General features: G+C 38.4%; 3 protein-coding genes across 5 annotated transcripts; 2 read left to right on the top strand and 1 right to left on the bottom strand.

The window, feature by feature from the left end:
- Window positions 1–128: 128 nt before the first annotated feature.
- On the top strand, window positions 129–2,444 carry LOC306832624 (glucose-6-phosphatase 2-like). Of its 2 annotated transcripts, none has more exons than XM_079357446.1 (5): window positions 129–831; window positions 926–1,035; window positions 1,134–1,248; window positions 1,336–1,457; window positions 1,646–2,444. In XM_079357446.1, the coding sequence occupies exons 1-5, from the start codon at window positions 497–499 to the stop codon at window positions 2,056–2,058; spliced, it is 1,095 nt and encodes a 364-aa protein (XP_079213572.1). In that variant the 5' UTR covers window positions 129–496; the 3' UTR covers window positions 2,059–2,444. The 2 variants fall into 2 exon arrangements, with proteins under 2 accessions (XP_079213572.1, XP_079213571.1); XM_079357445.1 differs by having other exon boundaries at window positions 1,550–2,444.
- Window positions 2,445–4,465: 2,021 nt separating this feature from the next.
- abcb11a (ATP-binding cassette, sub-family B (MDR/TAP), member 11a) lies at window positions 4,466–12,507 on the bottom strand. Its single transcript, XM_079357723.1, has 23 exons — window positions 12,257–12,507; window positions 12,098–12,182; window positions 11,853–11,986; window positions 11,612–11,783; window positions 11,075–11,199; window positions 10,826–11,000; window positions 10,641–10,754; window positions 10,448–10,558; window positions 10,230–10,355; window positions 9,949–10,152; window positions 9,653–9,823; window positions 9,332–9,521; window positions 8,498–8,567; window positions 8,156–8,408; window positions 7,959–8,063; window positions 7,672–7,833; window positions 7,370–7,573; window positions 6,617–6,858; window positions 6,343–6,499; window positions 6,046–6,243; window positions 5,745–5,951; window positions 5,314–5,460; window positions 4,466–5,160 (listed from the first exon to the last, which is right to left on the bottom strand). The coding sequence occupies exons 1-23, from the start codon at window positions 12,466–12,468 to the stop codon at window positions 4,960–4,962; spliced, it is 3,765 nt and encodes a 1,254-aa protein (XP_079213849.1). The 5' UTR covers window positions 12,469–12,507; the 3' UTR covers window positions 4,466–4,959.
- Window positions 12,508–13,077: 570 nt separating this feature from the next.
- Window positions 13,078–24,881, top strand: dhrs9 (dehydrogenase/reductase (SDR family) member 9). 2 transcript variants are annotated; one of them, XM_079357726.1, is made up of 5 exons: window positions 13,078–13,167; window positions 17,557–17,873; window positions 18,232–18,490; window positions 18,580–18,743; window positions 24,530–24,881. In XM_079357726.1, exons 2-5 carry the CDS (start codon window positions 17,561–17,563, stop codon window positions 24,751–24,753), a joined length of 960 nt encoding a protein of 319 aa, XP_079213852.1. In that variant the 5' UTR covers window positions 13,078–13,167; window positions 17,557–17,560; the 3' UTR covers window positions 24,754–24,881. The 2 variants fall into 2 exon arrangements, with proteins under 2 accessions (XP_079213852.1, XP_079213851.1); XM_079357725.1 differs by lacking the exon at window positions 24,530–24,881 and adding an exon at window positions 19,674–20,019.
- Window positions 24,882–25,129: the final 248 nt, after the last annotated feature.

The following is a 25,129-nucleotide window of genomic DNA, read 5'->3' as shown; positions in this document are numbered from 1 at the left end:
TGGTGAATCTCAGGAGCTTCAAGTTTCTCAAACAAGTCAATGTCTCATTTTAAAAATAGTGCATCAATATACTGTTTTAGCAATTTTTAAAAATGTAAGTGGTCTGAAAAAGGAAACTATAGTAAAGAAAAAAGAAAACACCATGATTGTTGTTTTTTATGTAATATCTTTTGATACCAAATGGATTGTGTTTTTAGTAACAGCGTTAGGCTCCAGGAAGCCCATTGTTGCAATGTTTACTGAGAAGAATATTAATGGGGCTGAAGGGATGCTAGGGATTACGTGGGGCACTGGCTCTGTTAGTGTGTTCAATGGCTAATATGTAACAACTGTAAAAGCAATGGTCTGTAAAACAGATAATGGATACCCTGCCTGGGTGCAAACAGTTTCTGTAACATTTCTTAAAATGCTGATGCACTGAGTGACTAGGAAACGTTATTTTACACCTTTTGGCTTCGACCTGAAGAGCTTGCAGTTGTTACCATGGTGCAGTTGGATGATTTACAATGTCAGACCGGGATATAAAACTAGCTTGGGAGTAAACATGGTTCATGGGGCTTTGACTGGTGCTAAAGAAGCTGTTGCACTCTGGCACACAGCAAGAAAACCTCAAATGGACTTTGTGTACAGTAGCGGGGTCCTTGTTATACAGAACCTTCAGAACAACTTCAGGGAATACCATGACTTCCTCAACTACATGTCAACTGTTGGAGACCCGCGAAATATTTTTTCTGTCTATTTCCCTCTTTGGTTCCATCTCAGTCATACTGTTGGCATCAAGATGATATGGGTGGCAGTTATTGGAGATTGGTTCAATCTTATTTTCAAATGGTAATCATAGTCCAAAACTTAACTATTTTATCTGAAAGTGCAGTGTGTTTCTTTGTCAGACTTTAATCCAAAACTTTTTTCTTTTTTTTCTCAGGATTCTATTTGGGCAGCGACCTTACTGGTGGATACAAGAAACTCACTTCTATAACAATGATTCATTGCCACATTTAGAGCAGTTTCACATTACATGTGAAACAGGGCCAGGTAAGCACATAGTGCACACACTTTTTTTAAAATCCACTATTCAAAGTCACAATATACCTTTCCCTGTCAGACTATTTCTTTGATGTTGCTTAATGCAGGTAACCCATCTGGTCATGCCATGGGCTCGTCATGTGTGTGGTATGTGATGATCACCTCTGCTCTTAACTTTAGCAGGCCATCCTCCACTGTCACTTCAGTGCAGAGTATTCAAAGGTATGTGTTTATTTTTGTATACTTGCATCACAAAATCTCAGTGTGTTTTTAATTTCTGGTCAGGTCTAAATATTTCCAAACTTACAGGTTTTGTCTTCTGAAGTATTGCCTGTGGATGGTTTTTTGGATCATTCAGATAAGTGTTGGCATCTCAAGGGTTTTTATTGCAACACATTTCCCACATCAGGTTGTCCTCGGTCTATTGGCAGGTAAGTTTATATGACAAAAGAAAACTTGCTTTATCATGTGCCAAGACGTTTGTTAATTGAATCTTGTTCATTTCTTTTTCTAAAACATGTAGGTATGCTGGTTGCTGAAGTGTTTGATCACATCCCCTCATTGTACAATGCAAGCCTGAAAGTGTACCTCCACACGAACATTTTCCTTTTCTGTGTAGCTGTTGGCTTTTATCTGCTCCTCCAATCAATGGACATCAATCTGTTGTGGTCAGTTAATAAAGCCAAGAAGTGGTGCGCTAACCCTGATTGGATCCATCTTGACACCTCACCTTTTGCTGGTCTTGTGAGAAACTTGGGAGCCTTGTTTGGTCTGGGCCTCGCCGTCAACTCTCAGATGTTTATTCAGAGCTGTAAGGGAAAGAATGCCTACCAAAGTAGATTTAAACTCATGTGTGTGACTGCAACTCTCACATCTCTGAAACTTTATGACTTGATCAAAATGCCCACTCACACTGAGCTTTTGTTCTACATTCTATCGTTTTGTAAGAGTGCTTCAGTTCCTTTTGGTGTGGTTGCTGTTATTCCATACTGTGTGCATTTGCTGATTGGAGATGACAGGAAACTAGCTTAAACTGTGCATGAATCCTGTACTTTTGTACTTCCAAAAACGTATCACAATTTTTTAATAAAAGATATCAACAACATTAGGTCCTCTTTACAGACTAGTGGATGCAAAGGCATTTTATCAACTGCTAGACTGTTATTTACGCTTATTGCATTACATAAGCACTGAATTTGCAATACATAGTACAAACTGAAACAAGATTCAAACCTTTGTAAGAATGTTACATATACTGCTGTGTGGTGAACTTGCAATGGAAACAACAATGGGTGCCTACATTTTTTGGCTTTTCTTTGTTTTTTGTTTAACTTGTACAGTACAAGCCAGTGTATAAATGTATCTGAAAGCATGTATGTCATGATGTTTGAAATAAAACTGATACACTTTGGATCATATTTGCATTTACAGTTCTTTTTTAAACACTCCTTACTTGGAGAATATATTACTTAACTTTGATTTTTCAGACCCTTTTGCCTAAAGCCAGTAAAAATTGGCCCATCCACTGCAAGAGCAAAGTGTTGTTTTATACATCCTCACACAATCTTCACCCTCAGTCGAGCGTATCATTGACAAAGCAAAATCTGAGACATTACACCATGTCACTCATATAATTAATTGCTGCTGTTTGCTGAAATAAGTTCAATCTAATTATTATTTTATATCAACAACATCTGAGAATTTTTTTTACACTACTCATATTCTGTGTCGTGATATCAGAATAATGATGTCCACAGGTGGAGATTATTTACAGGAGAAACTGTAGTATAATGAATGCAGATACTTCCTGGTACACTGCATAGTACAATTATGCATGTTATAAGCAGTCATTAGTTCAGAAATCTAAGGCACTCGATAGCAATAATATTTTATATAAGTATCATGGTAAGATTAATAGTCCATCCCATTTTTAACAAGTGGACAAGTTTTTGTGTCCAAGACCACCCTGAAGGGAAAAAGTGAAACGCTTTCTGGAGGCTAGTGCTAACATAAACTGCTTGAATGCATATGCTGATTTAAATCATATCCTAGGAGGGCCCATTCACGGGACCTTTCAGGGGCTCTAACATTTCTGTGTGCAGGCCTGCCTGTGTGACATACACTAACATTTCTGAATGGTTAACCCGATGTGTGTTAGGCGATAACTCTCTTATGCTGGAAGGGTATCGTCTTCTTGGGGTAAAGGGTCTCTTTAGGTTAAGGAAGTCGTTCTGAGGGTTTTCCTTGAGAAAATCTATTTTGAGGAGATAGTTTTATGTAAAGATATTTTTGTAATCGTTGCTTTTTTTTTTGTTATTGGTAATGTGTATCTTCATTTCTAATTAACTACTGATTTAAGGTGTTTATTATCATTCATTCATTATCATTATTAGGACTGCCTGTTTCGAGTATTTTCACAAGTGTTACACAAATAAACTCAGATACTTATTATTCTGTCTTTGGCGATATCGCTGCCCATCCTTGACATGAGACGTCACTAAATGGTCTGATGAGAATAAAAGGATGTGAATTATATACTAAGAAGGTGATTAAGAAATCACCAGATCCCAACCCAGTTGAACACAGGTAACTTTGGTCTAATGTAGACTCACATTTCCTATTTACAGTTCCAGAGACTTCAACGGAGCACATGGAAGCATTCTGAAACCTTTATTTGATAATGTATTTTGCTTGACACTTCTAAACTTCCCTTCATACTCTGGACGGACTAAATTATCCAGAACCTCCCTCTGGCTGCCCTCTTTGTGAACTACAGCTTAGTGTATGCATGTCTCCTGCTCTGTACAAATGACATAATCTGTGATGGGTTGTTGAGTTCCTTCAGGTGATTTAAGATATTAATCAGCCAGCAATGTAATGAGGTAGAACAGAGTGTCTTATGTAACTAGATTAGGATGATTAGTTAAACTCTTCATATAGACTTCCACATCATGCCTTTGGTTGCCCAGCATCCAGTGGCACCTGAAACCTGGCATTAAATGATGTAACTGTCCTAAGTGCTGAGGCTACCTGGTAAACCAAGCTTGAAGAAACATCTGTTTGTGTGTGTGTGTGTGTGTGTGTGTGTGTGTGTGTGTGTGTATGTTTTCATTTTACCTGGGTGCTGAGGGCAACATAACATAGGACAGACCTTTGGTTAAATATTTAGAAAACTATGAGAAATTTAGAGTGACATTTTGAATCAACTAATACAGACTTAAGTTTATTGTTAAGTTCCATACATGGTTTATAACAACAGTGATTCAGTTGTTTTACATTCTAGTCGATTCCTTTAAAAAAAATTCTGTTAAAATGTCGAGGTAATAAGAGGTAAATTGTGTGAAACTTTTAATCATTAACACTGAGCCAGCTATAAAAACTGAGAGGGACACATGTTAGATGCTGTTATATTGTCAAGACTTTGTGAAAAAGAAAAAGGTTATATTGAAAAGGTTAGTCTGCAGGGACTTGGGTTGGGACCCTGATTTATTCACTGTCCAGGCAGAAAGATTAATTTTCACGGTAGTACAGTATACAGCATAGGTTGATGTACTGTAAATGAAAAAAACACAAACTTCAAAAGCAATATTTCATGACAGTAATTTGACTCCAACAGTAAAAACATGCCAAAGATTCATTACGAAAATCGTAACCCACTTACAAGTAAAATATGAATATACAATAAAAAATACTTTCTCAAGGTTTTTCAAAATAAAATACATGATTACTAAAAACTGATCTTCTCTGTTCTAATACAATACTATACAATGGTACATTATCCTGTATATGCCATAGAAAAGGTCTTCCTATGGTTTGTATACAAGCTCCCTAATGTTAGGAAATAATAAGCATGATTTCAAATAAAAAAGATTTCAATTTAATTGTACAAAAAGGCCTATGCAACAATTTCATAATATACTTTTATGAAGGCGCCTAGCTGATAGGAGCCCCTGTGGTGACCAGTTTATAATAGGCCCCCCTCTTAGCCATTAGTGTATCATGTTTGCCTTGTTCTATTACAACTCCATGAGACATCACTGCTATGATGTCAGCAGTCTGTATTGTAGACAGCCGGTGAGCGATGACGATGCATGTTCGACCTTTTCTCGCCTCATCCAATGCTGCCTGGACAGTCTGCAGGAAAAACAGCCATATCAAGTACCCAGTCCTTAAGTAACTCTTTTTTGTGCCTCATGTAAACACGTAGATTGAACATTATAGAAAAATGCTTATTTTATGGGATATATGAACGCTATTGCTGTTTTAAGGTTTTAAGAAATTAGTGACCTTTTCACTTTCTGTGTCCAGAGCAGATGTAGCTTCATCGAGAAGCAGGATTTTGGGGTTCCTGACAATGGCCCGAGCGATAGCAATACGTTGTTTTTGTCCTCGTGACAGCTGGGAGCCCTGGGCACCAACCTGAGTCTCATATTTCTTAAAAATATATTGATAAAAGTATAGAAAGGTGAGGAGAGCACACAGGTTAATGCAATACTATATGTTACAGAGAATATTTGTTAAAACATGGAAGGTTTTCAGGATAAAAACATATTCCCACGACAGGTAAGTAATACAGAAAGTAAAGGATCATACAGTCGATAAGCTTCAGAAACAAGCATTTTGAAAGAAAAAGAGCTGCTTACATTGACATGTTAATAATTACGATTTGAAAAGGAAATGCTCCAAATAAATATCGATAAGTATATATTTTTACTCACATCTGGCAGTGTCATCACAAAGTCATGGAGGTAGGCTTTCTTAGCGGCCTCCACAACCTCGTCCATGCTGACACTAATAGTATTATCTCCATACTGAATATTCTCTGCAATGCTGCAGTCGAACAACACTGGCTCCTGAGACACGATGCCAATCTTAGATCTTAGGAAAGGCACATTCACTGTATGAGACGGCCGATCGTCAATCAACTGAAATTATAGGATAGCACAATTAAAATAAGCTTTTGAACGGATAAACCCATTTTGGGATCAATACAAACAATTTCTGAATTAGTCCACATACCACTCGACCTTCATCAGGGTCATAAAACCTCTCCAACAGTTGAACACTGGTGCTTTTCCCACAGCCGCTGCTTCCAACAAAAGCCAAAGTCTGACCTGGCTTCACAGACACAACCAGGCCTTTCAACACCTGGATATCTGCACGAGTCGGATAGGTAAACTTGCAATTAAGAAACTCTATTTCCCCTCTGAAGGTGTCCTAAAGATGGATAACAAGGCATATAAGTTTAAAAAGTAACGTCAAGGCAAAGTTACCTGCTACTATGTAGGATTTGGCATGTTAACAGAAATGACTTACCCATTTCTCTCCATCTGTTTGGCTTGAGTTAATTTTAGGGACTCTGTCTATAAGTTTAAAAAACTGAGAGGCAGCAGTTTTGGCTTTAGCATAATCTGGAGTAAAGGAGGAAGCTCTTCCCAGTGCTGTCCCACTGATCACTACAGCAGAAATCACTCTGAGGAAAGACCATATGAGCACTGTGTTAACATAAGGAAATTCTGTCACTAAACAAAACACACATCTTATTGCACTGTAGGATCTAAAAATCACAGATTTAACTACATTTACCAACCTGAAAACTATCAGGTATTGTAACCCCTCCGAGCTAACCAGATAACCTCCATATCTAAACGAAGCAGCATATGCCATGAAGATGACACACTGGGCAAAACCAAAACAGAGCCCATAGATGTTAGCTTTCTTTTTGGCAGATTTATAGGGAAGCTCGAGTTTCTGCTCGTATGATTCCACAAATGAGCTTTCTTTGGCCAAGCCTGCAATCGTCCTGATATTTGCAAGAGCCTCACTGGATACCTGTGGGAGAAAGTTTGCATAGTTTACTGAAGTCTTCGGTCTCACTAAGACATATACACATATCACATCCCCTTATTAGGATGTGAGCCATTTCCTTCTGCACTTGGAAACACATTCACAGGGACAATTATGGACATTTCCAGTTAAAACATACTAGCTACCCTATAAGCTACCATCAGACAACACAGCTAATGTTAGCTTTCAATAACTAGGAATTTATTTATGTTATGCCTTTCCACTATATTATGTTACACAATAAAAAATGTGTGTTTGCATTTAGTCTCCATAGAGAATTATATTATACCCTGTAGAGTGGCAGAAGTAGCTGTTTCTGATAGTTGCTGATGGAGAATAAGAATATGTTGTTTGAATATGGCTGATGTGCCTTGGTGTTTTAAAATATTTATCATCTTTTGAGTGTGATTGAAAACAAAAGGGCCGCTGTGTCATTATGGTCATGTGGAGTGTGACTATATGCATGGTTAAGTGACAAATGTCCTGTGGAGCTTACCTGTCCTGCTGCTTCCATCGATTTTTTATCTTCATTTGCAAATCCCGTCAGCATTTTAGCCTGTAACATCCCAGACAGCCCGATGAGTGGCAGGAAGCATAAAATTACCAAAGTTAACTTCCAGCTGAAGTAGAAAGCAATGATGAAAGATGCTCCAATGTTGGTCATTGAGTTGACGATCATGCCAATCTGAGATCCAGTTGCCTGCAAGAATCATACCGTCCACATCATGCAAAACATACTTGAAATCATTATTCAAAACATGGCTCTTTTTTGTATTCTAAATAACTTGGAAAACTCACCCCCTGCACCATAGATGCATCAGTGGCCAGCCGGGTAGTCAGAGCACCAGGGCTGTTTCTAGGGTCATCAAACCAGCCAATCTCCTGTTTTAACATGGCCTGAAAGCCTACTTTTCTTAGACGCCGGGTCAACAGCTCTCCAGACTTGGCAAATGCATATCCCTAAAGTATTCAAATCAGAGTCAGCCCATGCTTTGAGGACAGTCCTCGCCTATTTTATTTTTGGACAAGAGTAACCAGAGTTGTATAATCTTGTTGCCATAAAGGTTAGAAATTTGGATTCAAACCTGAAAAAACTGGGAAAAGACACTCATCACTGCAACAGCGCAAAATAGAAGGCATATCCCGTTGATCTGTGCCCTTTGTTCGTCCAAGTCGCGAATGGCAAAAGTCTGCAAATACAACGATTGTAGATATCGTTTGAAAAACAGAAAATAAACTCAACACACGCAGCAGGAGTATATGTGAAGAACAAAACCCTCACCCCAAGAATCTGGCTGAACAGCACAGCGTATATTGGGTTGATGGAACCATTGACAGCCGCTCCGAGCGAGCCCAGCAGCATGAAGGGCCATTCTGGCCGGTTATACCTGAGGATGCGAGATACTGGGGCCGGCTCCACTGGTTCATCTGCACTCGCCTCAATTGCCTGTGATCCTGGTGTAAGCATCATGTCTGAAAGGATCTTGAGACTGCCTGATGATAAAGTGCTCTGAGACCTCAGCCGAACAAGGCTCCTATAGGAGAAATATTGAGACTACCAACTTACTTTGATATTAATACATTGTTTTATCGATAATATCTCTTTGTGCCTGATTAACAGTACCTGTTACTGGATCTGCAGCTTCCACTCCCCGCTTTCATATCAAAGCCATCATGAGCTTCACTGATTTCATCTTGCATAAAAAAATAAATACATATCAGTGAAATACAGTGGTTGGAAATACAATAGTTACTGTCTCATTGTTGAAAACTACCATTGCTTATATATGAAAAAAATATATATCTTGCATAACTCAGCTATAGAAAATGTTCATGCTTGAGGAAGTTTATTATAGTTTTTTTCCACTTACATTTAATACTATGTATTGCATTTTGTCATTTATTTATGGATTAAAAAAATATCTATATTTTAGGCTTTTCACTTTTGGATAGAGTTAGAAATCACTAAGAGAGAGTAGTGAATGACGTGCACAAAAGGAGCCAAAGGTCGAATTTGAGCCTGGGCTGCCTGCTTGGATGAATAAAGCCTCCATACATGGGACGCACGCACTAGCACCAGCAGCAACTCGTTTTATCATTTAGTCTTATAAAATGTGTGCAGGTTACATTAGGCTCTCTTCACAGTTTGCTGACATTTATTTGACCCGTATCATCTGGTGCCGTGTTGCAATGGAAGACAGACATTCAGATGACTGTGACTTTAAAAAGCATTTCTCTGCAGTTTGAACTGTCACGTGGACACTTGGGGAAATGTAACTTTACAGCCAATTCAAATAAATGTAATAAGTCCATATGTTTTCTAATATAGTCCATATGTTTCTATATTAAACACGCCCACTGTTTACTGCTTAGAGCATTGACATGTGTTGTGTTTAATACTGGTCTGTAGATACATACATCATGATTATAATCATTTGAAGCACTCCATGAGTCCTACCATTGAGTGTGTTGGATGTGTCTTGATTCTGCAGGGTGACCAGGGTGAAGTAGACACCTTTCCTCTCCAATAGCGCACTGTGAGTTCCCTTCTCCACAGCCTGTCCGTGCTCAAAACCAATGATGACATCTGCATTTCTAATGGTAGAAAGACGGTGGGCTATGGAGATGGAAGTCCTGCCATTCCGCACCTGCAAAAACAATATGATAATATTAGATTGTCATTCTAAATCACAACTGTGTTTTTGTGTGTGTTTTTGTTTCTGTCTTAATTGTTCGATGTGATCTCAATAACACAGTCTATGAGCAGAGAGTAGCTCACCTTATCCAGAGCCTCCTGGACAACAGCCTCACTCTCATTGTCAAGGGCAGAGGTTGCCATATCCAGCAGCAGGATCTTTGGGTTGCGTATCAGAGCGCGAGCAATTGCAATCCTCTGTTTCTGTCCTCCACTCATCTGACCTCCGCCTTCCCCAACCAGAGTATCAAATGTCTTGTAAATAAGAAGTAGCATGTTAATTTTCGGCTCGATTATATCAAAACAAATTCACTTGCTTGGCAGGAACTGCTGAAGGCACTATAATTCCTTTTATAACATCTTTGAAAATGGAAATGTACCTGTGGTAAATTCATAATGAAATTGTAAGCATTCGCCTGTTTAGATGCTTTAATGATATCTTCCATTGTGACTCCAGGTCGGCCATACCGGATGTTTTCTGCGATACTTGTAGAAAACAGCACCGGCTCCTGCTCTACAATACCAATGATGGACCGGAGCCACTGGATATTCAGAGTACGAATGTCATGACCGTCCAAAGTTACCTATGAAACAGAACTGTATAAATAACACAGTACATTGAAAGGATTAAGTTTTTATTTGATGTTGATCAGATTGTTACCATTCCTCCCACTGGGTCATAAAACCTTTGGATCAGCTGAATTGTGGTACTCTTTCCAGAGCCGCTTGGTCCGACAAAAGCTGTGGTTTCATCTGCTTTGACCTGCAGGCTCAGGTCATCTAAAATCTATAAGAAAGTAGTTGTGAAGTTAGATTTGGAGAATTGAGGAATGTGCATGAAAAAGGTGCACTGAGTTTTAACCCACAGTTTTGATTTACCTTGACTTCAGGCCGTGATGGGTAGAAGAAGGTGACATTTTGAAACTCAATGTCACCTTTTACATTCTCCAATGTGTGACCTTCTTCTGAGAAACAATCAATTTCTGGCTTCTGTGAGTGTTACAGAACAAAAATATTTTTTGATGACAATTCTTTTCTTGCATCAAAGTATGAATTAACATCCTGATTTTACCCGGTCAATTGTGTCAAAGATGGACTTTGCAGCAGCACGACCAGAAGCAAAAGCCTCCAGGCAGGGTGAGGCCTGGCCCAGGTTCATCGCTGCCATGAGTACTCCAAAGAATACCTGATATAACAGACAACAGTTAACCCAAGTGCACATAGAGTCTCCAAAGTTAAATGTATCTAATTCCATACCTGAATAAGGGTACCGGGAGAGAGCTCTTTGGTCTCGATGACCAATTTAGAACCATACCAAAAGGCCAAGGCGAAACAAAGAAAAATGATGCACCAAAGGTATCCTTGAAAAACACCAATGATTGCACCCTTTTTCACGCCCCAGTCCTGAGCTTCTGCAAGGTTCTTGTCATATCTGTACAAAATAAATGGCTCTTCATCATTTGCATACCAAAAAAATGTCTTGTGACAAAGATGAAAATAAAAAACCTTTCTGCTTCTTTTTGCTCTCCACCAAAAGCAGCTACTGTTCTGATTGATGACAGGACCTCATCAGCCACTGCTCCTGCCTTTGCATACGCGGTGAGCTCTCGTCCCGTCAGCCTGGCCACAGCCTAAAGCCACAACAGAAACAATGATGCAAAAAATCTTTTATTTATCTTTGTGGCATTATAAGAAGCTAAAAAATCTTAAATAAAGAGAAATCTGAACTTAAAGCTACTGAAGGACATTTTAGTTTGTGTTGAGTACATTTTGTCCTGGTAGTGTTTTCTAACAACGAAAAGTCATCCTTCTACATACATATCACTCTTTTTGGTACTGTTCTGTTGAGTATAGAAAATAGGCTGCCCCCCCCGCCATATATATATATATATATATATATATATATATATATATATATATATATATATATATATATATATATATATATATATATCCTCAGAGGACCTTTTAAAGTTTACAAGTTTCTTCATGTTTTTTTTCACTAGTGAAATCTTTCCATCTGATTCATAGCTGTCCCCTTACCATGGCCATCAGCCCAGCAGCTACACCAATGAGGGGGCTCACAGCAATGACCACCAGAGTCAGCTTCCATCCGCCGATGAATCCGACCATGAAGCCAAAAACAAACGTGGAGATCCTTTCGATAAAGATGGACACCTGGTCAGCGATGGCGTTGTTAATCTTATTGATGTCACTGTAGAGAAACAATAACACTTAAACACTGATAACAGCCTGGTATGCAGATAAAAGAGGCCCAACTCACTCTGATATCCTTGTGTTTAGTTCACCAACAGAGTTACAGTCAAACCAGCCAATCTCCATCCGCATTACTTTTCTGAAGTAAGTTTTTCTTATCCTCTGAATTTGTCTAGCACCCGCTGACACCCAGAGGGCAATCTACAGCAGAAAATCAGAGTTTAGAATCATTTATAGTTTGTGAAAATATGCATTACAGTGTCAAAAAGCAAAATGACTTCAGAGGGGTTAAAAAGAAAAACAAATACTCACCTGAAAGTAACTAACAACCAGAACTCCTAATCCAATTCCAACATAGTAGTATGCAAACATGGTCATCTGTGCTTCAATATCCACCCTGCAGAGACAACAAAATGAATACAACAGCAGCTCTTCTCTAACTCATTAATCCCATTAAAATCTGAGACTTACCCACAGTCCACAGTGCTGTTTTCAGGTGTCTCATATACTGAGTCATTTACCCAATAGATTGTGTTATTGATGCATGTCTTGTTCGGGTCTTTCAGTTCTTGAACCTCCAACTCATACGCCACAAACGTGTTTGTCATCATGCCATAAACCAGCAGCATGAGAGGTGAAGCTGCTCCGTGTATGAGGGCACACAAGCCCCCCACCACCATCATCACCACGTCTTTGCAAGTGGCAAAACGAAACTGCAAGAAAGGAATTGGTACATTTATTCTTAAATTCATCTCATATGTTTGGAAGGACTATTTAGATGTGTTAAGATAGTAATACACACACGGAGAAACTGCACATGAAAGTCCCAGTATCATTTAAAGAGCAGTCTATATGCCTGGAAAATAGTCCCTCTTTGTCATGGTTTGGTTCTGTTTCATCTTGTTTTAGTTTTCATTCTGTCCTTCGTGTTATTTGTTTCCTAGTGTTGATTGTTTCCCTTGTGTGCTTTAATGTTTCATAGTCTTGTGTTTACTTTAGTCTTGAGTGTGTTTCCCAGTGTCCTCCTATGTTGCCTGTTAGTTTATTTCCTGTGTTGTGTTTTAAGTCTTTGGTGTTTCCTTTTTTTATTTTGTATATCTGGTTTTGGTTGTGTTGTCAGTGTTGAGTTTTACTTTGTACATGTGTTCTTTGTTCCTTGTGTTTCCCTCCTGTCTGATTACCCTGATTGTCCTCACTTGTCTCGTTAGTCTCACCCTCGTCTGATTACCCCATGTCTATTTAGTCTCTGTGTTTTCCCTGAGTCTCTTGTTGGTTCATTGTCTATGTCTATGGTCGTCCGTTTGTCTCTCTGCTCCTCGTTTTTGGATTTTCTTTGTTTTTCCTCGACTTGGCTTTTTCGGAACATTTTGGATTTACTTTAGGTAAGTTTTGTTTTGCCTTTTTGTTTAAAAATATTTCTGCACTTGGGTCCTCCTCCTGTTTTCTACCCCGGATCGTGACACTCTTTGTGTTAAACAATTATATATGATGTTTTTAAAGATCATCTATCGGACACAACCCAATATATCGAAACAGTTACAATTTAATAAGCTCAGAAAACAAGCCTGTTTTCAGTTCTATTTAAAATGTCTCATCCAGGCAATTGACTGGGCTTTATTTTCACAAAAAATGTAGAAAAAGATATATTTACCAACTGGAAGTATCCAACACTGGGTGTATTTTTCTTTTCATTTCTGTAAAAAAGCAAGTTAATGTAAGTCTATTTTTTTTTTTTAGAACTGTAAATGTATTGTATGTATTCAACATTTATGAACCTTTTTTTTTTGCAATACAAACTTACCCCCTCTCAATGTCTGCAAAAAGAGGTGAACTTGATTAAGAATGAGTTTAATAATAAAACATTGTTAATGTATCTTTTTTTTTTTTTTTCATTTTTGGCAATGAAAAAGATCACTCACCTTTTTTATCTTCTCCTGGTGCTGTTTTAAGTTTGGTCACTTTCTTCATGTTTGCCTCTCTGAGTCAGAAAGGTGCCGTGTCCTCGAAAGTTGAAGTCAAAACAAATTATTTAAGATTAGGATGTTAACCAGTCTAATCTAATCTATTGCAATTATAAAATAACATTGTCTGGGCAGTTAGTCTGACGACCATGCGGTATCGCTACAAATGCAGTATTTTTGAAAGGTACATGGCAGCTTTAAGTGACAACAAATTGAATTGTACCATACCTGAACTTCTCTGTTACCTTTAGGAATCCAGCTGCATCACTGAGGCTCAAATTCCTCTCTTAGCTGTTATTTTTAAGTAACCCTTGCCTCACCTGACCATTATCTACGCCCCCATTAGAGTGATAAGCAGCATGACCTTTACTAGACTGCCTTTGTAAGGAAAGTTTATATTACCTGCTGTAAAAAAAGACCGTTTCTTAAAATATAAGCTCCTATAAATGTAAAATTCAAACCACAAAAAATATAATGGCATTTTAATAGTGATTGTAAACTTGGTTAAACTGCCATGGCCATCTAATTATGTTATGACTGTCTCTTTTTAGACAATCCATTGGATTAATAAAAGTTTGAGTCCCTATTTGTGTTAACAATTCAATCAATAACATATTTAATGTACACCTTTTTTTATTATTTTAGAATATTGCTAACTTAAGTACTGACTGTTCATATCCAGAAAATAACTGAGGCAAAATTGTAAATCTGACCGACAGCAATGTATCACATTTTATGAGTAAGCGTCATTAATTAAGGAAACACAAGTAAGCTATTTAAGTACAAGTTTGGGGTTAATGCCTGCTAGGAAAAAAAACAAGAAGGCCTGGTTTCAGAGTCGGCTCATTTTTACAACCGGTTATTATTGACAAGATTTCACGTATACAAATTAATTTACTGATTGCGCAAAAGGAGACACAATCAAAGTATTGAAGTACACGTTTGGGGTTAATGCCCTCCAGGACAAGAAGCAGAGTTCGGAGTTTGCTCCGTTTTACAACCGGTTATTATTGACAACACAGGTGATTGATAATAGCACAGGCGGGGGAGGGTACTCAGAAAGCTCACTTATAGAAAAAACTGAGTACTCTGTGTGATGGTTCTTAGAGAGCTGTAGATTTAGATACCTCTGCCTTACTGTAATAGTGTAAACCAAAAAGGATCAAGAAAACTGATTTAAAAAAAATCATAGTTACACATGTCACGATTGGGTCGGTTTTTGTTCGTATTTCAGACTTTAGACTTAATTGTTTTAGTTCTCGTTTTCTCCAATGGTGCTTGTTTCCCTGTGTGTTAATGTTTTCTAGTTTGTTCTTAAGTGTTTCCTGTCCTATTTTGTCATTTCTGCTCTTGGTGTGTTGCAGCCTCTGCATTAGAAATGCTTGGGGATATGAGTCAACAAACTTACTATATATATATATATATATATATATATATATATATATATATATATATATATATATATATATATATATATATATATATATATATATATATATATATATATATATATATATATATATATATATATATATATATATATATATATATATATATATAAGCCCCTTAGAGCAGGGATTAATTGGCCCATATTATTGTGTCCTATTATATTTGTGTCTGAATAATCTTATGTGAGATGCCATGAGTCCCTATCTTGCTGTCAAAGGCCTTTGTTCACTAAAATAACCTCCATAGCAGCTAAAATCATTGGTCTCCCCACTCCCAACCTCACACAGCTAAACACTAAGGCTATTACACTCATTGCACAGGCAATAACACAGGACCACACCCACCCACTGCACCATTGCTTCTCCCTGTTACCCTCTGGTCGACGATACAGATCCTTCAGATACAACAGTACGAGTTAAAAACAGTCTAATCCCCACAGCCATCAACACCCTGAACAATATGTAATCATGAACGGAAATAGATATTTGTACTTTTTCAGAAATGTGTGTTATATGTGTGAGTATGGTGTCTCCCTGCCTGTACAGCTGTGAAAATGAATTTCCCCGCGAGGACAATAAAGTAACTAACTTATTAATCTTAAACTTCACAAATTCTAGTTTTGACAATTGTTTATTTTATAGACTGAGGCTAAGTGCAATGGAAACATCTCTGAATAAATCAAATTTGACCTAGCAGAATGTTTAAATTAATACCAAATAAACTAGATTTTTTTGTTTTTGAAAGGCCAAAGAATGACTGGCATCACAATCATTAGATAATACAATTTCACGTCAAATGTGAGTTGGCTTTAGAATAACAACGAAATTACTGAATTTCTCAAATCAGCGTCAAAAGGCAAGCATGTTAATTATTAGAGTGGACAAAAAAGCTTTAGAATAACATCGGTTACGTGAAGTACGGCGCCGTCTCGTGGCCGCTTTATGTTACTGCCAAACCCGGAGACGTACCAATCTTCTGCTCTAGAGTTATTGAGGCTGACTGAGTAGGAGTAGGCTACCTAAAGGTGAATACAATGAGCATAGTTTATAATAAATGTTCACATTTGGAACAGATAAATAGCAATTACAGTAATGTGTTGAAAATGAAATGCTAAACTGTACATGAGCATGATCACAAACTGCATGTAAGAAACGCATTTTCAGAAATATTTGGCTATCTTGAAAATGTATCAGCTACAATCCAAAGACTACTCTTCACTGTCTTCTTAAATGCTTTAATGTTTCATCTTTTATTTTGCTTTCCTTTTATCGTTGGTGGTCTTAATCAATTAAATAGTTTTATTTCCCTTTCTTTGCTTTGATTAATGGATTTCTTGAACTTTTTGTCTTCCTTCCATTTATTTTATTTGAAAAGTGCTATGTATATTGTTTATTATTATTATTGTTGTTCTCAAATATATGTATCTATGTTATAGATTTACTTAATTTAGCATGTACATATATGCCAAAATAAGTAGTCAATCATAGCAGTTGAACTATCTTACAGTATCCAGTAGATGGCAACGTTCACACAATATTTGGAGAAGAGGCGGTCCCTGGCACCTGAGTTTTCTGGGTTGGTTTTAATGTTTTTAGTATGTTGATCAATCAGGTAGCACAAGAAAGAAAAGATTCAGACTTGTGTAACTGTACTTGGTAAGGTTCAGATTTTGTTACTGCGACCACAGACGGGTTTGTGCTGTCTAAAGAAAATATCAAAGTAAGTCTCGTTTTTTTTCTGCATACTATTGCGCGAAGTTTAACTAGTGTGACCGGGTTAACACGTCTGAGCACATCTTGTGTGTTTGTCGAGAATTCATGACAACAAAGAGGACAGTGTGAATACCAAGCTGGTGATGAATAGGCCTACATAATCCAGCGCAAACCTCCACAGTTTTTACTTGTTTTAATGCTTCTAGCTGTGGAGCTTTTAAGAACCTGGTCGGGTTGTGCTTCAGTTTATATTTTTTGTTTTATCCTGACATTGTGTCAAGTATTTGCTCCAGATGAAGGGTTTTTTTCAAGTCCATACTTGTATTTCACCATGTCGCAGGTGGGTGGACTTCTGAAACCTTTCTGAACTCAGTAAATAGAATACATTTTAAAAGGCTCACCTAGTCTCTGGGAAAATCTGTTCACTTCTCTGCCTTTTTGAAACTGTACAAATGTAATGAGTTAACAAGCGTGTCAGTAAAGTAGGCTACATTTTGCTGCAAGACTAGTTTTAAGTCAATCTAGTACTTTTCTGGATCAAGTCTCACAGTAACATAAGAAAACACAGGATGACATTAACTGTGTAAGTCGTCTTAAGATATCAAAGCTCATGTTTATGGTATACTGTGTTTTTCTTTCTTTGCCAAAGAAACATGTTGCTGCCCATTCTTGGACTGGTTTTCTTTGGGCTCATTTATCGCTGGTACAAGGAGAGGAAACGAGTGGACAACACAGGAGACAAATATGTGTACATCACTGGCTGTGACACCGGCTTTGGTCATCTCCTCGCAAAGCACCTGGACAAGTTGGGTTACTGTGTGATCGCAGGCTGTTACACTGAGAAGGGTGAGGACGAACTGAAGAAGGCCGCCTCCAACAGGCTGACGACCGTTCACCTGGACGTCAGCGACTCTGAAAGTGTCGCCAAAGCAGCAGCTTTTATTAAGGCTCTTGTTGGAGAGAAGTGTGAGTTATTTGCTTATTTGAAGCGGTCATTTTGCACTTTTAACCTGTAATGTGGTGCCTTTACATTAGTGGTACAGTGGGTCGTCTTTCAACCAGAAAGTCCAGGTCCTCAGTCTGCAGTCACATGCAGAGGTATCCTTGGTGTAAATGTGTTTGAATGGGATTATCTAATGATGATAGATGCTTTACATAGAAGAACCTGCGGTGTAAAAAGCCCAAGTCCACTTATAAATACCTAAAGTCACCAGCGGTTAAGAGACAACTAGCTTGGAGCTGTTAAGCCCCTTTCCCCCTCCCCCAAACTCAAGTATGTTATCAAGCTAATTTCCATGTTATGCTGTTGTGTCTGTTTCTCCAGACCTCTGGGCTGTCGTGAACAATGCTGGAGTCGGTCAGCCGTCTGGTCCCAGTGATTGGCTCACTATAGAGGATCACAAGTCCATGATAGCTGTCAATCTTCTGGGCGTAATAGATGTAACTTTGAGCGTCCTGCCTCTGATCAAGAAGGCCAAAGGCAGAGTGCTGAACGTGGCCAGCATATTCGGGAGAATCACCCCATTTGGGGGACCGTACTGTGTGTCCAAGTACGGAGTGGAGGCGTTCAATGACAGCCTGCGGTGAGAGACGTCCCTTTTCTAATCAATGCATTGTGATTATTCTGAGTGTCTTATTGTCCAAAAACAAAACAACCTTTGTTGTGTTTCAGTTTATACATGTCACATTTCGGAGTCAAAGTGTCTTGCATTGAGCCCGGCTTCTTCAAGACCGGTTTGACTGATGTGTCAATGCTGCAGAACAACGTGAAGAAACTCTGGAGTAGATTACCTCAGGATGTAAAAGACGACTATGGATGTGCTTTCATTGACAGATGTGAGTCATTGCACTTTTTTGATAATCATATTGCATTGCAGATAGAATAATGAAGAAGAACATAATCTGTAATACACTCAAGAACAATAAATTATTTACCAAAACAGGTTGAACAGTGCGTGAGTAATAAATGAAAGAAGTAAAGGTAAACCAGCTGCCCTGAACCTCGACAGTTTGGGGGAAACTATCCATTCAAATAAAAAATGGACTGGACAGGGCATGTAAGGACAGTGCAGCGACATCTTCTGTTGTTTTTAGTCTTCTCGTTATTATCCCAGCAGTGGAGTTTTGAAAAGGTCAAAGACAAGAAAGGCATTATATGTTCCTGTTTTAAGGGCATTCAGGTCAAGTCTATTCCTACGACACAGTTACAAGGTCATTCAAAGTGCTTCACACAAGACATCAAAAGAATCAAGACAAAAAGACTAAGAAATACATGAAGAGAAAATGTCAGAATCACTTGAATAAACCATTGACAATCACAGAAGATTAAATGTGGCAATAATAAATACAATTAAAATAGAAAGAAAAAACTTAAGCAGAAAAAAATACAAAATACATCTTATAAATGACTTATTCACGACGGATACAGATTCACCTGCTGCTCTTACCTATTTGAGATAGATTTAAGCACACAGTTCACAAGGTCTGTGTCGGGCCCCACCCGAAGGTGCCCTGGAAACCCCACCTTGGGTTTCTAGGGCACTGGGTGCTAGATGATTAAGAAGTGAGGTATTTAGAACAAAGACAATAATGGGACATATACCATAACAGTGATTATGTTTTCATATTTAGCAAGGATAATTCCATCATTATCTGTGGCCATTGTACCCATTATTATCCCTAACTTAAATGTTTTTGTAGTTTATTTCAAGGTGCTGATAAGAATTGTGCATGCTTAAAAAATAAAACAAATGTTTTCTGTTTTAGCTCTTGAGTTGTGTGAACAGAGGATTACACAGCTCGCCGACGGGGACCTAATGAAGGTGGTTCACTCTATGGAGCATGCTGTCTCTGCCGTGTATCCTCGGGCTCGCTACACTGTTGGATGGGACGCAAGGTTCATCTGGCTGCCTCTGTCCTACATGCCGAGCTGCATCTGTGACAGAATACTTCAAAAAAATATTCCCAAACCTGAATTATCTGAACTCTAGCTTTCTTTACAGTTTAAGTGTGACATGATAACCACCTGTGAGCATTTGCAGATTGATTGCATGGATAGCTTGACATGAATGTTACATTTTTAAATAAATCTGATTTTCAGTATTTAAAAAAAGTGTTTGCCTCTTTATGTTCCAGCAGACACAATCAAGCCTGCCTTTTTAATCTTATGGTCTTAAAGAAAGTGAAAGGTCATCACAGTGCAGAGATAACTTTTCTCCTGTCACATGATCTTTGCACAGCTTTCAAAGTAGGGGGGATGATTGGGCTTTTTGTTGTTCCTCTTGGATCACGGTTGGGGCCGTGATGGAATTGGTTTCTCTCAGGGATAAAGAATTGGTTGTTTTCCTCTTGTTCTCAAGAGCTGCAGAGATCCTTGAGGACCTTTTTGTGCCTGCAGGTGTTGCGGCCTTGTGCAAGGCTTGTCTTACAACCGGTCAGGATATGCTTGAGAGTTGCTGGATTTGGGCAGAGTGCACAGGTTGTGTCCTCGCCGTACCATTGGTGGAGGTTTTTCGGAGATGGGAGAACATCACAGTTGGCTCTGATGATGAAGCTGGTGTTGCTTGCTTCTATTTCCCAGAGCTCCCTCCAGTTGAGCTCTCCTTTTTAGGCCTTCCCACCTCATCCATTGCCCCTGCTTGACAAGAGAGATAGCCTTTGCTCTTCTTTCCGCCTCCTCCTGACGGTGCACCTCGTCAACCACCATTTTCCTCCTCCTCTCTGATGTTGAGGCCTTACACCAAGTTGGCTTACTTGCTGTAAGGCCAAAGCCTCCTCTTCCCAACTGGATGTGCCCTGCAATATCACTGTGCCTCAGGGCTGACGTAGCATGATGCACCGCTTTGGATGGTGTCCATTTCTGTAAAGTGAACAGGGGTGGCGCAGCGTTGCTGATGATCTGGTCTTTGGAGTCCTTTTAAAGTCATCCGAAGTCTTTAGAGCCCTTGTACTCTTTGGTGAGGTTTGTGATAGGCAGTTTAAGGACCCCTTTGCCATTGAGGCAGACGTTAGTTTTACTGCATGGGACGCAGAGCCATTTCTTCATGTATGACGTCATGGTTCGCACCATCTTCTCTACAGTTGTTACTGGGTACACGTAGATAGTGAGTGGCCACATTACCCGTGCAACAAGTCCAAATTACAGGCACCAGAGCTTGAAAAGGGTCTTGTTGATTTTTTTCCCAGACTGTTGGTGATGTCCTGCCTTATTTGTTGCACTTGGTCCTCGTCCCTGAGGCTTGCGTTTTGCCATCTTCCCAGGCTTTTGACAGGTTGCTCAGACACTGTCAGCCCCCCTAAAATAGGCCTAACGATGCCACTGCATTTTACTTTATTAAATAATACAATTTCACGGCAAATGTGAGTTGGCTTTAGAATAATAACAAAATTATTGAAGTTCTCAAATCAGCGTCAAAAGGCAAGCTTTTTGTTGATTATTAAAGTGGACAAAAAAGCTTTAGGATAACATCGTTTACGTGAAGTACGGCTTCATCTTGTGGCCGCTTTATGTTACTGCCAAACCCGGAAACGTACCACTCTTCTGCTCTAGAGTTATTGAGGCTGACTGAGTAGGAGTAGGCTACCTAAAGGTGAATACAAAGAGCATAGTTTATAATAAATATGTTCACTGGTTTATATTAAACTCAACAAAGCCAATTTGTGGTGGTACAGGAGCGTCAATCACTCGCAAAATATCACAGCAACTTCCAATCACAGAGACATTTGGAACAGAAAAATAGCAATTAATGTGTTGAAAATGAAATGCTAAACTGTACATGAGCATGATCACAAACTGCATGTAAGAAACACATTTTCAGAAATATTTGGCTATCTTGAAAATGTATCAGCTTCAACCCAAAGACTACTCTTCACTGTCTTCTTGAATGCTTTAATGTTTCATATTTTACTCTGCTTTCCTTTTATTGTTGGTGGTCTTAATGAATTAAATAGTTTTATTTCCTTTTCATTGCTTTATCGTATAGTATATACAGTATATCCCCTTGATGCCTGAATTTGTTTCCAAGTATTAAAACTTTTTTTTATGTGTTTCTGTTTTCAAGGAGATGCTAAATTAAGTTGAGGTTTATTTGAAAACAGCACATAAATAGATGTTACATGAAAATAGCACATGCATAGCACAACAAACGGATGTTGTTCTGTCTCCGACTGGTCCTATGACAATCTAATTCTTGCAAAAGTTTCTTAGGTATGTATTGAAAGTGCATCAACTGGCAGTGAAGGAATACAGATGCTATTTTGGCTGCATTTAGAGCAGAAGCGGTTTGATGCAAATTCGCGACAATAAGCGACAAGGGGATATATGCCAAAAATAGGTAAGCAATCATAGCAGTCGGACTATCTGGCAGTACCACTGACTGTCCAGTAGATGGCAATGATCAAACAATATTTGGAGAAGAGATGGTCCCTGGCACCTGAGTTTTCTGGGTTTCAAGTTCATGGTTTTAATATGTTGATCATATCAGGTAGATAATCAGGTCGAAGAAGAAAAAAAGATTCAGAATTATGTAGGCTATTTGTACTTGGCAAGGTTCAGGTTTTGTTACTGTGACTACAGACAGGTTTGCGCTGTGTCCAAGGAAAATATCCACGTAATTTTTAATTTAATTCAATTCAATTCAAAAAAATGTATTTGTCCCCGGGGGCAATTCAGGGCACACAGAGCAGTAAATGAACGACAGTGCAGCTATACTGAAACATTTAACCAAGATAAGAGTTAACAAGAAATGAAGGGTCACAGAAGAATAAGTGTCAAGAGTGTTAGTACAAAGTTAAAATAAAAAAGGATAGATACAAAGGACATCAAAGAGTAAAGTGTCATGATGTTAGTACAAGTTAAAAATACAAGTTACAGAGTTAGATCCAGAGGACAGCAATAGAGTAAGATGTAAATGGACTTATATGCCCGTAAACAGATATACGCAGACCTGTGAACAGACGTACGATGTAAACAGACATGCTGTAGTGAACTGCATACTGTTGAGTGAAGTTTAACTAGTGTGACCGGGTTAACACGTCTGAGCACATCTTGTGTGTTTGTCGAGAATTCATGACAACAAAGAGGACAGTGTGAATACCAAGCTGGTGATGAATAGGCCTACATAATCCAGCGCAAACCTCCACAGTTTTTACTTGTTTTAATGCTTCTAGCTGTGGAGCTTTTAAGAACCTGGTCGGGTTGTGCTCCAGTTTATATTTTTTATTTTATCCTGACATTGTGTCAAGTATTTGCTCCAGATGAAGGGTTTTTTTCAAGTCCATACTTGTATTTCACCATGGCGCAGGTGGGCGGACTTCTGAAACCTTTCTGAACTCGGCAAATAGATAGAATACTTCTTCACATGAATGACTTCATGATTCATTAAAAAAGTTTGATATTATTTCACCTGACACTGATATTATACCTTTCAAAAAAACATAGTTTTGATTACTGTTGGTTTATAATAACAATAAATGTGAAAAAATCTAAAAATTGTGACTGATGTTCTGATGTAAAAAACAATTTTAAAAGGCTCACCTAGTCTCTGGGAAAATCTGTTCACTTCTCTGCCTTTTTGAAACTGTACAAATGTAATGAGTTAATAAGTGTGTCAGTAAAGTAGGTTACATCTTGCTGCAACACTTTTGCAGTTTGAAAGTCAATCTAGTACTTTTCTGGATCAAGTCTCACAGTAACATAAGAAGAAAACACAGGATGCTTTTTTTGGGGCCTGCTCTACAGTCCAGAGCAATCAATTTTGCGAGTAAATTTGTAAGTTTATCAAGCAAGGAATGACTAATTTTAGTCTTGAATTTGGTCGAGTTTGGGCTGCAAATGCCTCTGGTTTGTACTTGTGACGGAGCAAGCACGAAGCTGTTTATGAGCCAAACTGTGATTAAATGCGTTAAAACAAAGTTACCACGTTACTTTCTTGTAATTAATTAATTAATCATAATTAACACGTTAAAATCCGACCCCTACAAAATACATCTTATAAATAACTTCATGACGGATACAGATTCACCTGCTGCTCTTACCTATTTGAGATTAAGGTGCACAGTTTACAAGATCTGTGTAAATCCAGGGTGGGGATTCCAAGACACTGGGTGCTATAGGTGATGAAGTGAGGTATTTAGAACAAAGATGATAATAATAGGACATACTCACCATAACAGTGATGATGTTTTACAATACAATATACAATAATACAGTATTTAATCAACAAGGTATCCTTGCCACAAATATAGATGCAAATTTCAATTTTTCTATAAATGTTTTCCTCTTTTTATTTATGATGTCTGTATCTTGTTCAGCTCATCTGCTGTGCATCGGTAGCTCAATGTTTAACTGTGATTCAGATTTTGGTAGTTTACAAATTGAAACCCAGTCCAAGATAACATTTCCCAAGGGGTCAAGTGTAATGTTACGTATAGCATCCCATTGCATAGCAACCCAATGATCACATCGCACTGATTACATCACATCCTTTATTATCTCATCACACATAGTATCATCTGTATCCTACCCATTATTATCCCTAACTTAAATGTTTTTGTAGTTTATTTCAAGGTGCTGATAAGAAATGTGCATGCTTAAAAAATAAAGCAAATGTTTTCTGTTTTAGCTCTTGAGTTGTGTGAACAGAGGATTACACAGCTCACAGACCGGGACCTAATGAAGGTGGTTCACTCTATGGAGCATGCTGTCTCTGCCGTGTATCCTCGGGCTCGCTACATCGCTGGATGGGACGCAAGGTTCATCTGGCTGCCTCTGTCCTACATGCCAAGTTGCATCAGTGACAGAATGCTTAAAAAAAATATTCCCAAACCTGAATTATCTGAACTCTAGCTTTCTTTACAGTTTAAGTGTGACATGATAACCACCTGTGAGCATTTGCACTTAAAGATTGAATGCATGGATAGCTTGACATGAATGTTACATTTTTAAATAAATCTGATTTTCAGTATTTTAAAAAAGTGTTTGCCTCTTTATTATGTTCCAGCAGACACAATCAAGCCTGCCTTTTTAATCTTATGGTCTTAAAGAAAGTGAAAGGTCATCACAGTGCAGAGATAACTTTTCTCCAGTCACATGATCTTTGCACAGCTTTCAAAGCTATTGTTCTGGGTGGACTTGGACCTCTCTGTTTCTGTTCAAATCTTCTCTTTATATTGGTTATTTCTCCAAATACCAAACACAGGAGGCAGGATTTTCTGTGTGTGTT

The sequence above is a fragment of the Symphodus melops genome (genome assembly GCF_947650265.1).
Source record: "Symphodus melops genome assembly, chromosome: 12".
Lineage (NCBI taxonomy): Eukaryota > Metazoa > Chordata > Actinopteri > Labriformes > Labridae > Symphodus > Symphodus melops.
The sequence above is the reverse complement of the archived record's forward strand: the minus strand, read 5'-3'. Positions and strand labels throughout refer to the sequence as shown.

Coding starts and splice junctions, on each gene's coding strand:
- LOC306832624 (XM_079357445.1), top strand. CDS start 497: ATGATTTACAATGTCAGACCGGGATATAAAACTAGCTTGGGAGTAAAC. Junction 832..925: donor TTCAATCTTATTTTCAAATG/GTAATCATAGTC, acceptor TTTTTTTCTCAG/GATTCTATTTGGGCAGCGAC. Junction 1,036..1,133: donor TACATGTGAAACAGGGCCAG/GTAAGCACATAG, acceptor TGCTTAATGCAG/GTAACCCATCTGGTCATGCC.
- abcb11a (XM_079357723.1), bottom strand. CDS start 12,468: ATGATGGTGGTGGGGGGCTTGTGTGCCCTCATACACGGAGCAGCTTCA. Junction 9,824..9,948: donor TCATTATGAATTTACCACAG/GTACATTTCCAT, acceptor CTTATTTACAAG/ACATTTGATACTCTGGTTGG. Junction 9,522..9,652: donor TCCAGGAGGCTCTGGATAAG/GTGAGCTACTCT, acceptor TTGTTTTTGCAG/GTGCGGAATGGCAGGACTTC.
- dhrs9 (XM_079357726.1), top strand. CDS start 17,561: ATGTTGCTGCCCATTCTTGGACTGGTTTTCTTTGGGCTCATTTATCGC. Junction 17,874..18,231: donor GGCTCTTGTTGGAGAGAAGT/GTGAGTTATTTG, acceptor CTGTTTCTCCAG/ACCTCTGGGCTGTCGTGAAC. Junction 18,744..24,529: donor ATGTGCTTTCATTGACAGAT/GTGAGTCATTGC, acceptor TTTCTGTTTTAG/CTCTTGAGTTGTGTGAACAG.